The sequence below is a fragment of the Uloborus diversus genome, chromosome 10 (assembly GCF_026930045.1).
Source record: "Uloborus diversus isolate 005 chromosome 10, Udiv.v.3.1, whole genome shotgun sequence".
In the NCBI taxonomy this organism is placed as follows: domain Eukaryota; kingdom Metazoa; phylum Arthropoda; class Arachnida; order Araneae; family Uloboridae; genus Uloborus; species Uloborus diversus.
Genome location: NC_072740.1, coordinates 98,975,758 through 98,990,939, shown reverse-complemented (window position 1 = coordinate 98,990,939; position 15,182 = coordinate 98,975,758). Strand labels below are relative to the sequence as shown.

Below are 15,182 nucleotides of genomic sequence, written 5' to 3'. Positions count from 1 at the left end.
CGTTGTTGTTAAAATCAGGAAGCAAAACAATTTTAATATGTAAAATCGCAGAATAACTTTTTAAAATTATTTTCACAAAATAGAAGTATGGGTTTGAAATTATTTTGTCACTTTATTTGCATTGCTTTAGTGTATATAATATCGAAAATAAAATACGAACAGACAAAGACTCACAAAATCAATCAACCACTACTACCTCTACACATTTAAAGATGACTTAGGCATCGTTAAAAAAATGTAATTTTGTAATAATATCTTCAAACTTGCGGAACTATTAGATAACATTTGCCGAATAAGAAAAATTTTTGGGAGATCACAGTGATCTCCCGTGACCTCCCGTTTGGGGTGCCCCTGCCCATTAGACAGAAAATACAAATTTTGAATGAATATTTTCCTCAGCTGAATTCTGATCCAAATTTCCATGAATATAGAATCTTAACTCATTGGGGATAGGATTTCGGACTACAGTCGTATTCTTACATTAGAATTAGAAAAGTAAAAGCTTATTTTAACAAGGTCAATCGCAGTATCATATATTTTTTCTCAAGGGTATATTATGTAGAGATATGGCATAACTTCAATAATACTTCATGAAATTGCGTAAGTAAAACGTAACTGTTAAGAATTTTCACCGCTATCAGTAAAAAATAAATAAATTATTTTCAAATAAAAAGATCTGCGTCACGTGACTTCCTTTTACGCCAACTTAATGATAATAGTTATAGATGCCTTGGAGAGAGCAAAGAAACACTTTAAATATTTTTGCCCCAAGTTTCTTGCGAACTGAAGCAAAAAAAATGTTTTATACAGGTTAATTTTCCCAATATTGCACATTTTAATGTGATTCAATGGTTAACTCTCTAAATATTGCCAATAATGGCCAAAATGAGACAAATTTAATGTAAAAGAAAAAAAAAAGAAATATTTTTGTCGCCAAGTTGGCGAAAAAACTTAGCGACCGAAAACTTGGCGATATGTCGCCTAGTGTTTGCCAAATTATAACACCACTTGCGTTTGCATTCATATTAATAATGATTTCCCCACAAAAAGGTGCAAAAGACCCCCTTAGGAAGGTCCGAATGCAACCAAAAAGGGAGGCGCACAACTAGACCCCACTAGGAGTCTACGTACCAAATTTCAACTTTCTAGAACATACCGTTTTTGAGCTATGCGAGATACATACGTTGATACGTACATACAGACGTCACGAGAAAACTCGTTTTAATTAATTCGGGGATGGTCAAAATGGATATTTCGGGTATCTATACGTTCTTTGACATATATCCACGTGTGGTTGGGTTGAAAAAAAAAACAACTCTCATGCGGGGGCAAGCAAAACGGAAATTAAGGCCTATTTTTGGGTCAAAATTTTTTGGTGAATACAATACTTCCTTTACTTTGTGAAAAGAACCGACTTCAAAAAAAAAAAAAAAAAAAAAAAAAAAAAAAAAAAAAAAAAAAAACAGGAACTAAAAAGTAAAAAATAATTAATCATACTTACATACAATTTCCTACCAAAACGTATTGATCAAATTTATTTTACAATTCCAGTACAAAAATCAACTAAACTAAACAAAATTAACACTGATTTTAATTACTATACGATGAATTATTTTAATACCTAACTATTTATGTACGATCTCTTAATTTTTAACAACCATTTGAAGTCGGGGTCTCCTATCACGGGACGCGGGAGCGTCCCGCCCCGCCAAGGAAACCAAACGTCAGCAGCCCACAGAATCCACCGCCAAAGACGAAAGAAAATAAAAGCAACCAAGAACAAGATTACACGACAAAACAAGTTGGGGTTTTTTGGGTTTTTCACCCCTCTGTATCTCAGCCCCATGAAGACCCCCGGAGTTGATTTTTGGTACACTCAATCTCTAGTGGCCCCTGACGCCGTAAACCAAAATACAATCTCCTGGACCATCAGGGGGTGGAGGTATTAAAGTTATAAAATCGCTGTTCAAAAAAGTTTTCGCTTTCTTTGACAGGGTTACAGCCCAGACGAAAAAAGGAATCAAGCTGAAATTTCGCACACACATTCCTTGTGTCCTACTGATGTGCCTTTTGTGCCATTTGACCCCCCTCCCCTTCCCCCTCATTTTTACCTCCAAATTGGGCCTTCCCGGGGTTCTATCACAGCCCCCCGGGGGGCTACGGTAATGATTTTTTGTATACGTATTCTTGGGGGGCCATTGAGTACATATACAAAAATTCAACCCCAGGGACATCATGGGCCGAAGTAATTGAAGTTTGAAAGTCACTAATTTTCCCTAAATTCTTTTGTACTTACTCTCAGCTCATAGGATTTGTTTATCTCGGACTGTAATTGCAAGGTTAGAACAGATGTAACAGTTATTCCAAAGTTGTCTTAGGAAATGAAACTCAATCAAGACTAAAGCGTATCCAACAGTTGCAACTAGACGTTAAATCGCAGATATCACAAATTTGCCACAGCGACTGCGCATGCGCGCAGATTTAGCTCATTGGGCTTTCTGTTTTCAGATTCTATGTTGTTTGTTTATACTTAAGCAGAGAAAGAAATTAATGAATGTGATTAGAATGCTGCCCCCCCCCCAAGTTTTGCCGATACGAAATTTCCTTCCCCCTGTTTTTCAGTTTTATATTTATGGAGGGAAGAAATTTTAAATGTCAGCGTGAAACTGAGATTAAATCATTACAATATTTTACGTGACAAATTATATGAAACTGTACGCATATGAATACGGCACATATAACTTTTTAATTGAAAGCGAAAAATAGCACTTTTTTTTATTGGTTTGCTTATTTTCTAAATTATTGGATTTTTCACAAACAACACATAATGAATTGAAAATATATGAAATACGTGTGTGGATATCCGTGCTTTGCAGTAATTTGTTAGCTGAAAAATTTTTTGCAATTAATTTAAGCAAGACTTTTAATGAGCTTACTCCGCGCGCAGTATGCGCATTCGCTATGGAAAATTTGGGATATCCGCGATTTGACATCGAGTAAAGTTGTATAGATCTTCTGACACATTCAAATTTAAAGTATTTAATGGCTTAGTTTTTTTTTTTTTTTTTTTGCTTCGTGATAACATGCGTTATTTCGTTTTTTAAATGAACTTTTAAACAAAACTAGGTATTAAACAAGACAAAGACTTCTAGGAAGAAAAAGATAAATCACCAAACAATTAAAATTATCCCATAAAACGTAAAATAATCCACGATTTAAGAAAAAAATGTAATTAAACAAAAAGTGAAAAGCTAGATAAAAATAGCCCTCAAGCTGTAAAACATTTAAAGAAACCTTCATGAAAATGTTGAATAATCTGTTAAATAAAGAAACTGTAATAGAATTTATTGCGAAGTTGTAAAATATTCGAAAACAATATAATTTAAAATATAGTAGTTTATTATCCAAGAAGTTTTCTTTGCAACAGAGAGGATACAAGGATTGCAATAAAATTTAAACCGCTCAATTCTCGCAAAATGAACATAGAATCTTAATAGTCAGAAAAAAACGACGTAAAATTAGGCTAGCCATTATTGTTCCTTAAAAACACAAAACAGCGTTGTTTCAATTGAAAATTTTCTGACTTGAAGTTCTCAATTCTAAAAATACAAACAAAATAATAATATCAATGCAAAAAGATGTGATATCTCATCAAAAACAACCCTGTTGTAAAAATTTCCCCGCCAAGAAAACCTTTAACTTTTCCGCGCAAAAAAGAAAACCTGCATCCTAAACCCAAAAACCCTCAGCCATAAAAAGTTATGATATCTAGTTTGCCCGCCAAGCATCTGCCAAACTATCATCCTCCCTCTTCTCCTTTTTCATCACAGCTACTTCCATTAGAACCTCCTCCCACCTTCAACTCCTCAGAAATATGGATAGATCTTTTAAATTGTTTATCTTGTTTGGCGGGAAGCTTTTCAAAGTGAAGTGGTTTGCTTGGTGAGCAAAAAGCTTCCCGCCAAACTAGATAAACAATTTAAAAGATCTATCCATATTTCTGAGGAGTTGAAGGTGGGATGAGGTTCTAATGGAAGTAGCTGTGATGAAAAAGGAAAAGAGGGGGGATGATAGTTTGGCAGATACTTGCCGGGTAAACTAGATATCATAACTTTTTATGGCTGAGGGTTTTTGGGTTTAGGATGCAGGTTTTCTTTTTTGCGCGGAAAAGTTAAAGGATTTCTTGGCGGGGAAATTTTTACAACAGGGTTGTTTTTGATGAGATAAACTATTACCTAACGTAACTGAGTAGGTTTAGTTTTAAAGTCTTTCGCGTTTTATTAAATTAGTGTTTAACTCAGAATTTGGTGGGATGTCAATTGGCGGGACTTCAAATGGTTATTAAAAATTAAGAGATTGTATATAATTAGTCAAGTATTAAAATAATTCATCGTATAGTAATTAAAATCGGTGTTCATTTTATAATTGGGTGTTTAGCTGATTTTTGTACTGGAATTGTAAAATAAATTTGATTTATACGTTTGGGTAGGAAATCGTATGTAAGTATGACTAATTATTTTTTACTTTTTAGTTCTTCTTTGTTTTTTGAAGTCGGGTTCTTTTTTTATTTGAAAATAATTTATTTTTTGCTTTTTAGTGGTGTAAATTTCAAATATGTACGTAGGGTAGAGTATGTGGTACACCCGTTTAGTACATCTCGAGTGAGAAAGAGTCTAGCAGGAGTCTAAAAACAGCTAAGATGAGCAAAATAGAGGAAGAAATAGAGCATAACGTCTCGGAGACTTTCGATGACTGAAGAAAGGCTTTTTCAAATGCGCAATTCTTTACAAAGAAAGTTATCTTCATCATCAGTTTGACTTGATCAAAGTATGCGTTCCGAAAAAAATTCACGAGTCACTAAAAATTAACAGAAATCGCTTTGACTTTGAACATTGAATTTGAAGAGTTTTCTTGATTTTTCAAGAATCCCATCTTCAGATATGACCTGATGACCATGGGATAACCTGGGAAGTATCGTGTTTGCGTTTACAGGGGACATACATAAAAAGATTCCGACGAGTTGAGAACGTCTTTTTTGAAGTCGGTTGAAAAAAGAAAAAATCTTAATGCGCAAAACATGTTATACGATTTGCACTAAAAACTGGTCTTTGTTCCTCTCCAGGATTTATTTGTGCGCTAATTTAGTAAGAAGCATTTAAATATCAATGGTTTTCCTAACTCTTTTATATTTCACAATAATACGTATCACGTAACTCGTGAAAAAAGTCACAGTTCTCTTTACTTCGCCCCGTTATAGATCAACACCACACTAGAAACAGAGTATCTACTGCGATGTTGTATATATGAAGATCAAAATACTACTAGAGCAATGATACTAAATGAATTTCCTGTTTGCTTCAGAGGAATCTTTATTCAAAATTTACAATATAACTACTAATGATGAATACAGGGGAAATATTTAGGGAAGCGGGTACTCCCCCAAAGCAAAAGCCCCCTAGAATAGAAAAATACCCCTCAACCCCCCGGCCAAGGGGCACCCCTGATTAATGTTAATGTTTTATGGCACTTTCTTTAACACTGAGTAATGAAAGTACCTTTGTTTTATGGCATTTTCTTTAACACTGAGTAATGAAAGTACCTTTGTTTTATGGCACTTTCTTTAACATTGAATTTTATATTTAATCGTTTAATATTGAAATTAAATGAAGTTTATTGTTTTTTGCTCATTACTTTTTTCCAAAGAACAAATATGGTGAAGTAAAGGTTTGGTACCTAAGTTACTTTACTTGTATCCATTAAACAAAAAAATTATAAAAATCGTTTCACTAAGTGAGACGCTATGAATTGACAAACATCAAAGCGCGAGTAAGAAGTTTGAGGTGTTCCCTCGATTTCTCCAGGATCCTTCATACCCGGAGTTGAAGCCATTAGACGACCGGGTAGTATACCGTTTCAAACAGAAAAAGAATTTTCCTAATCATTCCAGGCGTCTTCTAATAATCGGGGAGCATAGTACATAAAAAAATTCCAACGAAGTCTGTTAATTAGTATTGCCATAACTGTAAATTAAACTGACGGCGTCATGAAATATTAGATCTAGAATACTTGTCAAATTTCAGAAATCGGACACCAGTTACGATACAAACAATAAGGAATGTAAATTTAATCGTCGGGGGGGGGGGGGGATTTTTTGTCTTTAAATCCCCTTGAATTGAACACTTAATATACATGAAATATTAAAAAAACCAAAACAAACTTTAATGATTAAATGAAGTTATTTATTAACAAAAAATTATATTAAATTAATTAATTGAACTTTCTTCGTTGCAAAATACATTTAATTTACTGATTAGCTACATGAGTAATAAATAAATTAGTAAGACTATAATTAAAATTAACAGGCGGCGCCATGAAAATCAAACATCCCGATGCGTGATAATTAAATATTGTTCAAAACAAGATTCCTCCGTCGAAAAAACGCACCGTTCAAGCCAAAACCAAGTGACCTGTGACGTGTTGCGGAGCTGACGATAGCTGGTCTACGTAGCCATAACGCGTATGCAATTTAAAGTTTCTTAGATTTCTCCGAGACCCCTCATCAGATCCAGACAAAATTAACATGGGACCATCTGGAAAGATTACCCTTCCAAATAAAAAAATACTTTTTTTTTAATCGGTCCAGTATTCTTGGAGAAATACGAAAACATACATAGAAAGCCGCAAGACGAAATCACAACCTCCTTTTTTGAAGTCTGGTTAATAATAAGTCACAATTTGGCTCTTACTCAGAAACTTACGCTTAAAGACCAGATTTTGAATACTGGCTGTCGAGAACTACTTTAAGTGCTACTTTATCTTTGCCAAACAATAAACAAGCCCAAACCCGAGCGATGAAAATTTCACTGGTGTTGATTTGGATGTGAATCCAGCATTTGATTAGACACACTTGAGTAAGTTGCTAATATTGTTGCGCTTTGTTAACAAAATAATAGAAAGCCCTGAATGGTTTTATACTTGATGTTTTAAAATATTAGTAACAGTAACGGTAGTCTTTATAACTCATACCGTTAAATGGTAATTTTTGAGCAATCACGATTGCTTATTGTTCTCACTTGACAGTCCTTGATGTTCCGGTTTCTTTTTCAGCTTGAACCAGGTCTGCAGCACCACCGTCCACCGGCGGCGGCGCGGCTGGTCCTGAGCACTGTCCCCCGGAATCCACTTTTGCTGGGCGGTGGCGTCCATGTCCTACACACGCATGCGCATACACAGTCGCCTACGCGCGCACGCCTTTACACACATACACACGCCTACGTGCACACACGTAAGCCTACACACACACGTAAGCCTACACACACACGTAAACCTACACACACACACGCACACTACTATATACACGTAAGCACCCAGGAGGAGGGACATGCTTGGGCGGGGGAGCCATTTCTAGAAACAATAACTCTAACCAGTAGAGTCTTGTCGCAACTCGTGATTGCGAAAAACATAATTTGAATTCAAAGTGTCGGAATTCAAATTAGAGGTTTTTTTTTTTTCAGTTTTCTCAAAAGAAAATATGAAATATTATGGTTATAAATGTTTCAACTATTAAAGTAAAGCACAGATCAATATAAAACAGTGAAATCCGTTACAGCGAACACCAATACAACGAAATATCCGTTTCAACGAAATAAATTTTCAGTCGCGATTTAATTTTCATTACATTGCTTGAACTCCGTTGCAACAAAACTCTTGTTACAACGAACAAATTTTAAGGTCTTTTGAAGTTCGTTATAACGAGATTTCACTGTAAATACAAATCAATATTACTTACTTTACACATGCATATTTTACATGGATCATTAGAAGGAATCCAAATATCTTCATTTTTGTGTGTTGTTCTTCCATCTATCGGATCAATACAACCATCAGAGCATTTCTCGCAGCATTCATCAGCGGACTTGATCCGATTCGAACAATCGAGCCGCGGACAATGCTTTTGGAAGCAAGTAATGTTTCCATTCTGTAAGAGCAATTATATAGCTTTGGTTTTAAAAAAAGAAACTTTTTTTTTATGCAGCATTTTATACACAAATGCAAATATTTTGGGATTTATCATTTACAAATGTGTTGGGAAAATATAATTTTTGTGATAGATTGTGCAAATGATAGGAGTGACTCTCATCAGTTTCGCGGCAAGATGTGGTACTTGGTAGCCCTGGTAGGTGCTGTTATACAGAATGATTTAGAAAAACTGTTTAATGAAAGCGTTCCTAGGATCTGAACTTCAAACGCGTTTCACTCATAACTTTAAGAAGTTCACTTACATCCTATTGCATCTCACTGTCTCATTTTTGCTTTTACTGACTCAGAATTTCTTGCAATTCCAAAACACGTTTTCTGATTTTACTACAAACTTATAGCAAGCGACGGTGGATTTGTCACTGGGTACATTGAGAGCATAGTAATTATCTCAGTTCAGTAAAGATGACTTAAATATTGAGTTTGAACGAACCCAGATGTTTCAAACTGAGGAAAAATATAGAGTTAAGGTTTTTTTTCATGGACACCATTTATTTATTTGATTTTCTGCTATTTGAGTCAAAAATGTTTCGAGTTAAAATATATTCGGTTCCCAACTTTTATAGTTCAACCCTTACCACTCGTTATAGCTCACCCCTTATTGGTGGACTTATCAATAAAAAATGTTGTTTTAAACCAATATACATTGCATTTGCATTACTTTTCCGATAATAAAACCAAATGTTTCGGGAGACGCCGTCCCCCCTTCTGCTTGGCAATAAAATTGAGTCATCTCTTTTATCCTAGAAAGCAGGAAGCGTACAAAGTTATTTTTGCAGATCTTAGAGATGTAGTGCTTATTCAACGTGCTGTTGTCTCAATATTCAAACTAATTTGCCTTTTTCAACAGTTAGTTTTAACAGTACATCCCCACTCATTGTTTTAATTTTATTACATTTCTTAATGCAAACCAAAAAGATGACATGGGACAGAATTTAAAAGAAATGGCTTTGCTTTAACTCACCTTGCATTCACACTCTAAACACGGCTCTTCAGGATTGGGAGTGAAAATCTCCTTGTTTCTGATCTCTGTTCCTTCATATTCACAGCCTAGAAAAAATAACCCAAATAATTGTTTTAATAACTTAATAGATCAACGTAATTAAACATTTATTGGTCAGCATTTCCAATTTAAATAATCTACATTGTAAAGGAGGATAAGGAAAATATTAACCACAGCTGCTTTGTTCAAAGGCAAAAGTAAGGTATTTGCTATTTTCTATTTTTCCACAGAAAATAACATGAATAAATAATTTTAAATGTAGGATGTTCATCTCAGGCATTTTTAAAAGTCATCTGCAAAATGCTTTTGAATTTCAAATTATATAAGTGTGTTTTAAAAATGCATGAGACATCTTTTAACTACACTATTAAGTTAATCTTCGTAAGAATCTAAAACTCTAATTTTAGGGAATGAAAACTGAGAAAAAAACGTGAACATCGCATGTCATTTTTGAGCTATTGGAGGTATTTACATTTTTCTATGTCATATTTTTATTCGAAGTGTAAGTTGCTGCAGGAGGAGGAAACCTTTATGGCTATTATCTTTTAATAGCAAATCAGACGATCGCACTTCAATAGAAAATTCACTTTCTCACAGTCTCAGAAACGCATGCTTATATCTCACGAAAATTTCGTTGCATATTGAAAGAGTGATGAGGGTAACGGTAAAATTCAGTTCGTCAGTCTTATTATGAGAGTTGAGTTAGGCTAGGACCGTACTGTAGATGAGTTTCTATGTTTCTTCTGTATTGAATGAAACAAAAAAATGTTGTGAATTAAACTCTCAGAAATGAATCGACTATCCACTTTCGAGAATTCTTGAACATGAGAGGGACATATCTTTACCCTCTGGGTCAGAAACTCATGCTCAAATCTCACGAGAGTTTCCTCAATTTTTTATGAGGCCGTTTCGCCAAATGCGGCGAAAAGTTCTTGATATTTGAATATTAGCTTCGGATTGTCGATAGATTATTTTCAGCTCGCAATAGTTGAACATACTATATATGTATATAAGCATAAGCATGTAAGGAATAATTTACACCATGTATAGTTTCAAATTCATTGACGCTATTTATGTTTACGTTTCAGCCATCCAAAATCTGTCGATCCATCATTAACAAGAATAGGAAATACGTTCATTCCAAATCTGAAAACCAAGCCTTTTTTTTTTCTTTTTGGTTACAAATCGTAATGGTAAATTTAGTAAGTAACTCACCATCACAAAGTGGACAGCATTGACCAGGAAGCTTTATGGGGTCAGTGCACTGCGGGCTGCATACGTGTCGTTTCTCACAATGAACAGCTCCTTTCTATAAACAAAGTATTAAAGTAAGAAATAACCATCAAAAACATAATATTAAGCATTATTATTCATACTATTTTATAATAATAACTTCAAATAACTGAAAATAATTTATATTTGAAAATTCAACTAAAATTATCTGTTAGGTATAGCTATACTAAAACGATAAGGAAGCAATCAGTATGTAAAGTGTTGATATTTTCAATTCAGCTAACTACACTTAAAGGCTAATTTGAAGCTTGGAGATTTGAGAAAAAATCGAAACTAAACATTTGGGATCCGACGAGACACATAAGGGTCCGCGTCGAGTGATGGTCACAAAATGTCACTGTAAGGTCATCATCAACTGGTTAATTGATGACTTACGCGAACTGACTTACGAATGTCAGTCCATGGTGACGTCACAAAGTGACGTAGCAGGGACGTCTTACTAACGTCACAAATTGACCTGCCAAAAATTAACTACCGCAGCGATCTCTCAATGATGCAGGTCAAGTGAGACCTCACAATTCCTTCACTTTGTAACGGTTGTGAATCGCAGTGATATATATCCCTATGACTTTGCCGTGACATGTTGTGCTATCAGGATGGATGATGTTTTGCCTGAGATGCTTATGGTTTTGTTAGTGCACGAAGTTAGAGATATGCTCTGTGAAACGTCAGTCAGATGCAACCTGAAGGGCCCACGATTAATAAATCCCAAATGTAGCTTTTTTTTTTTTTTGACGCGACTGTGATTTTTTTGATCAATCACGATTGCTTATTGTTCTCACTTGACTGTTTTTGGCGTGCTATCATTTTATTTTCCCACCGCCACCCTCCGCACCATCACCGTCGATCGGCTCCTCACGATGCTGCTCCTATAGCGAAAGCCGTCTCCAGGTTACATATATGTTCTACACACACGCGCATACATACACAATCACACACACACAAACACATACACACACATACACATACATACAGACACCTACACATACACACACAAAAACATACACACACACATACACAACTACCCACACATTCATGCCTGCACAAGGACACAAACACATATGCCTACACACACATACACAAACCCCCTACACACAAACACACATACCACCAAACACAAACACACACGCCTGCATATACACACTCGTGATTGCGAAAAACATAATTTGAATTCAAAATGTAAAAATTCAAATTAATTATTTTTAACCGACTTCAAAAAGGAGGTGGTTATCAGTTCATACCGTATGTATGTTTTTTTTTTTTTGTTTGTCCACTCATAGCGTCTCACCTAGTAAACCGATTTTGATGATTCTTTTTTTAATGGATAGGGGATGGCTCAACTTAGGTCCCATTACTTTGTTTGACCATATTTGTTCTTTAGAAAAAAAGTTATGGGCAAAAAACAGTAAATTTTATGCAATTAAAATGATATTGTAGCGAAGTTCGCACTTTTCATCCGTGGATAACGGTGGCTCAGTGGTAGGATTCTCGCCTCCCACACGAGCGACCCAGGTTCAAATCCCTACTAGGGCAAAGTGAATTTTACTAAAATTTCGTTTCTACTGTTTCCCGTATTTTCTCGAATGTTCTATTAATTTCTATATCTTTCCAAGTCTGGAAAGTTCCAGCACTTTCTCAAGTTGTATGTAAGGAGATGTAACGTTCATTCGTGGTTCTGAATAAAGATCTCGAGTTGAGACTAACGAGTATTCGCTTCATTTGGCATTCACATTGTCTTCGCTATCTTCATCTACGCGACACTATAAAGCTCATTGTTACAAAAGTTTGGTGCCATATAACAGCAACATTAAAAGCAATACAGTGATATAGGGCCGAACTTCTTACTTTTTCTGAAATATCTACATTTACACTAAAAAGGATGAAATAAAAAAATTTTGAAAAAAAAAAAATAGAACCGACTTCAAAATTGCTCTAAAAAGTGAAAAATAATTTTATTCTTTAAACACGATCGATAATACTTTTAAACATAATTTTTGAAGTTGGCGCAAAACCAAAAAGTAAAATCCATTGTAACCATGCTTCGTTCATATTTTTATCAAAAAATCATCCAAAGTTAGGAACGAAACATTTATATCGTTACTCAAATATGCTGTCATCAATGCGTAATGCATGTGGTAGTGAAGAAACTGGACCTGGTAAAATTTATACTTGTAGTTGAGTTATGGCTGTGAATGATTTTATCGATCGTTTTTGCGCCAACTTCAAAAATTATGTTTAAAAGTATTATCGATGGTGTTTAAAGAATAAAATTATTTTTCACTTTTTAGAGCAATTTTGAAGTCGGTTCTATTTTTTTTTTTTTTCAAAAATTTTTTATTGTTTTTGTATTCATTGTAGTTTGGCTTATCATACGTCCAGGATTAGCCCAAGCCGTCTTGGATTTTCTATGCAGTCCTGGGTAAAGCCTGGAAGTGGCAAGTGATTTTTAGGTATTGCAAGAAACTGTTAATTCACGCATCAGTATTGCTAAAAGAATTGTGTTTGCAATACGTTGTTTTTGAATGCTTGTTCAAGTTGAGGAGATTTTTTAACTATGGAGAATATTTGCGACTACAGAAATCGATGTTTGGTCCATATTTTTTAACATTTGCTAAACGTTAAAATTACTTCAGAACTTTAATATGCAACTAAGTCACTCGACGTAACATTTTGTGTGTATAGTGGATGTGATATTTCAATTAAATGATAAAATTTCTATGCAGTTTCAATTCATTTTTTCGATATTAACAAAATCATCCTGTTCTTTCAAAAACAGAAGTTCAGTAGTAACTAGTTCATCATAATCAGGGGTTGGACCCCAAAAAAATATGGCAATTTTTCAGACATTGAATTTTTTGTTACCGATTCTTGACCGTTACAATAAAATGTCAAGTAAGAAAACGCGCTTTGTTGGATGTGAGCTTTCATTACTAAATTGAAAACCAAAGAACAATCTTAAAAGGGTAAAAAAAAAAGTGTTTTATAAATATTATCTGTAAAATACCTGTAAATGTTCTTCCAGGATTATGCAAATAGCTTGCATTTCCTTAGTCTATAGCTGACCATCTGGATGTTATATGATGACCTGTAAAATGTATAAACATATTCATTTTCTTGCGAGAATTTTTATTTGAAAAAATATAACATAATGTGACTAGCAACAACATCCAGACAGTTGTATAGGCTAAGTTATGGCAAAATGCTATTCACATAATCTGAGTGAATTGCAGGTTTTAAAGCAGTGCTAATCCGTAATGATACTCTTTGAACTCCGTATGACTTTATTTTTTTATTGATTTTTTATTTTTTTAAGTAAGATGATGACTTAAATTGTCTTTTTTTTTTTTTTTTGAACACCGCTTCATTTGTTTTTGCTTTTTTTTTTTTCATTTCACATTACTTGAGTTAATGTTTCCACCGTAATTTAATCAGTTCAACCAGACAATCAAAGTCTTTCGAATTCAGATATTTTTGTTTTATTATGTATGGAAACAAAAGGAATTTTCACCTGCATTTTAGTTCTTGGGTTTAAGTTTTCCACTTATTTTAAATACCCTTGATTCTTGAAAGGTACAGAATAAAGGTAAAAGAAAAATGTTGATACTACTTTGGTATGGATTCTGCTTTTCAGGCGTTTGTCTTTATCTGTTTTCCTTAAAAAGAAAAATTGATATTTCTATAGCCGCTGTGTAATACCTACGATCCACGATAAAGCATGACAATGTTGAACTTTACTAATTTTAAAACGAATAATTTTCAATTAAGAACGCTTTAAAAATTGAAATAATACATTACTTCCAGAATGGAACTAACTAAGATTAATGATAATACAGAAGCAATAATCAAAAGAAACACACACGAGTAGTAAAAACGAAGTAATTTTGATTTGTGGAAGTAAAGCATTGTTTACCTTTTTAAAGTTATAATCTACTATATATTAAATTTGACCGTATGTATATGTATGTCTGTATGTAATCATGATTAATCGACAACAACAGCGTGAAGCTTGATAAAGTTACCAAAGATTCGTAATTTTTTTAGGAAACTTCGAAAGCCTAATCTCACCTTCGTAGGAATTTAATTAGCAGATGTGTTAATAAAAACATCAATTCTCAGAGACGTTTCATTCGCTTCAAAGTCTCCGGATCTCTGCTTGCAGTTATCCTACTATATTGCTTCGTGTGATCTTACAGAAAACTTGACCTCGGTGCAATAAATTCCTGGTTTGAGTGATAGTGCATTTTGTTTGACGCGCTGCGTGGCAAAAAAAAAATGGGATAAATCAATGTAGTGGTGTAGATTTATTAATGTTCCGCCGTAAGTGTTAAGACCAGTACATACCCTTTTTCATCTTTTTCCTTCCAAGGAATGTAATTTACGTCTCAATGACGAAAATTAACATTCTTTTGCTAAATTTTAGCTGCATCAGGCAGCAAGAAGGGGGCGAAACACCCGAAGCATATTTCCGGTGTACTTCGGTACTTTGGCGTAACGGAGATGTGTACACCAACCCGCTGAAGGTAACGAAGTCAAGGCGGCCGCCAAAGCCATCTAATCAAGCCATCCTGGCGGTTAGTAAACAATTAAATGTTGAAAACAACTTACTTTTTAATTAGATGCTTACTATAACAGTGCAGAACAATAACATCCTATGAGATACAAAATGACAGATAACGTCTAGCTTGGGTTTTAGAAGATTTAGATAACTAAGCAAACCTGTTTCATTGCTCTTTAGTATATCAATAATTCCACATAAGGAGGTAGTGTTGGGCATAATCAAGATCTCGAGAATCAAGTACTTCTGGTAATCGAGTGATAGACATTCGAGATTTTTCGAGATCGAGAACTC

The 15,182-nt window shown here is 34.4% G+C and overlaps 1 protein-coding gene across 1 annotated transcript in view; it reads right to left on the bottom strand.

Annotated features, from left to right (window-relative positions):
- The window catches only part of LOC129231104 (kielin/chordin-like protein), a 136,171-nt gene that overhangs the window by 76,397 nt on the left and 44,592 nt on the right, over positions 1-15,182 (bottom strand). The window contains exons 18-19 of the mRNA XM_054865350.1: positions 10,256-10,349; positions 9,002-9,087 (exon numbers count right to left, since the gene is read on the bottom strand). Of these exons, the coding sequence (XP_054721325.1) occupies positions 9,002-9,087; positions 10,256-10,349 (180 nt within the window). The remainder of the gene's footprint in view (positions 1-9,001; positions 9,088-10,255; positions 10,350-15,182) is intronic.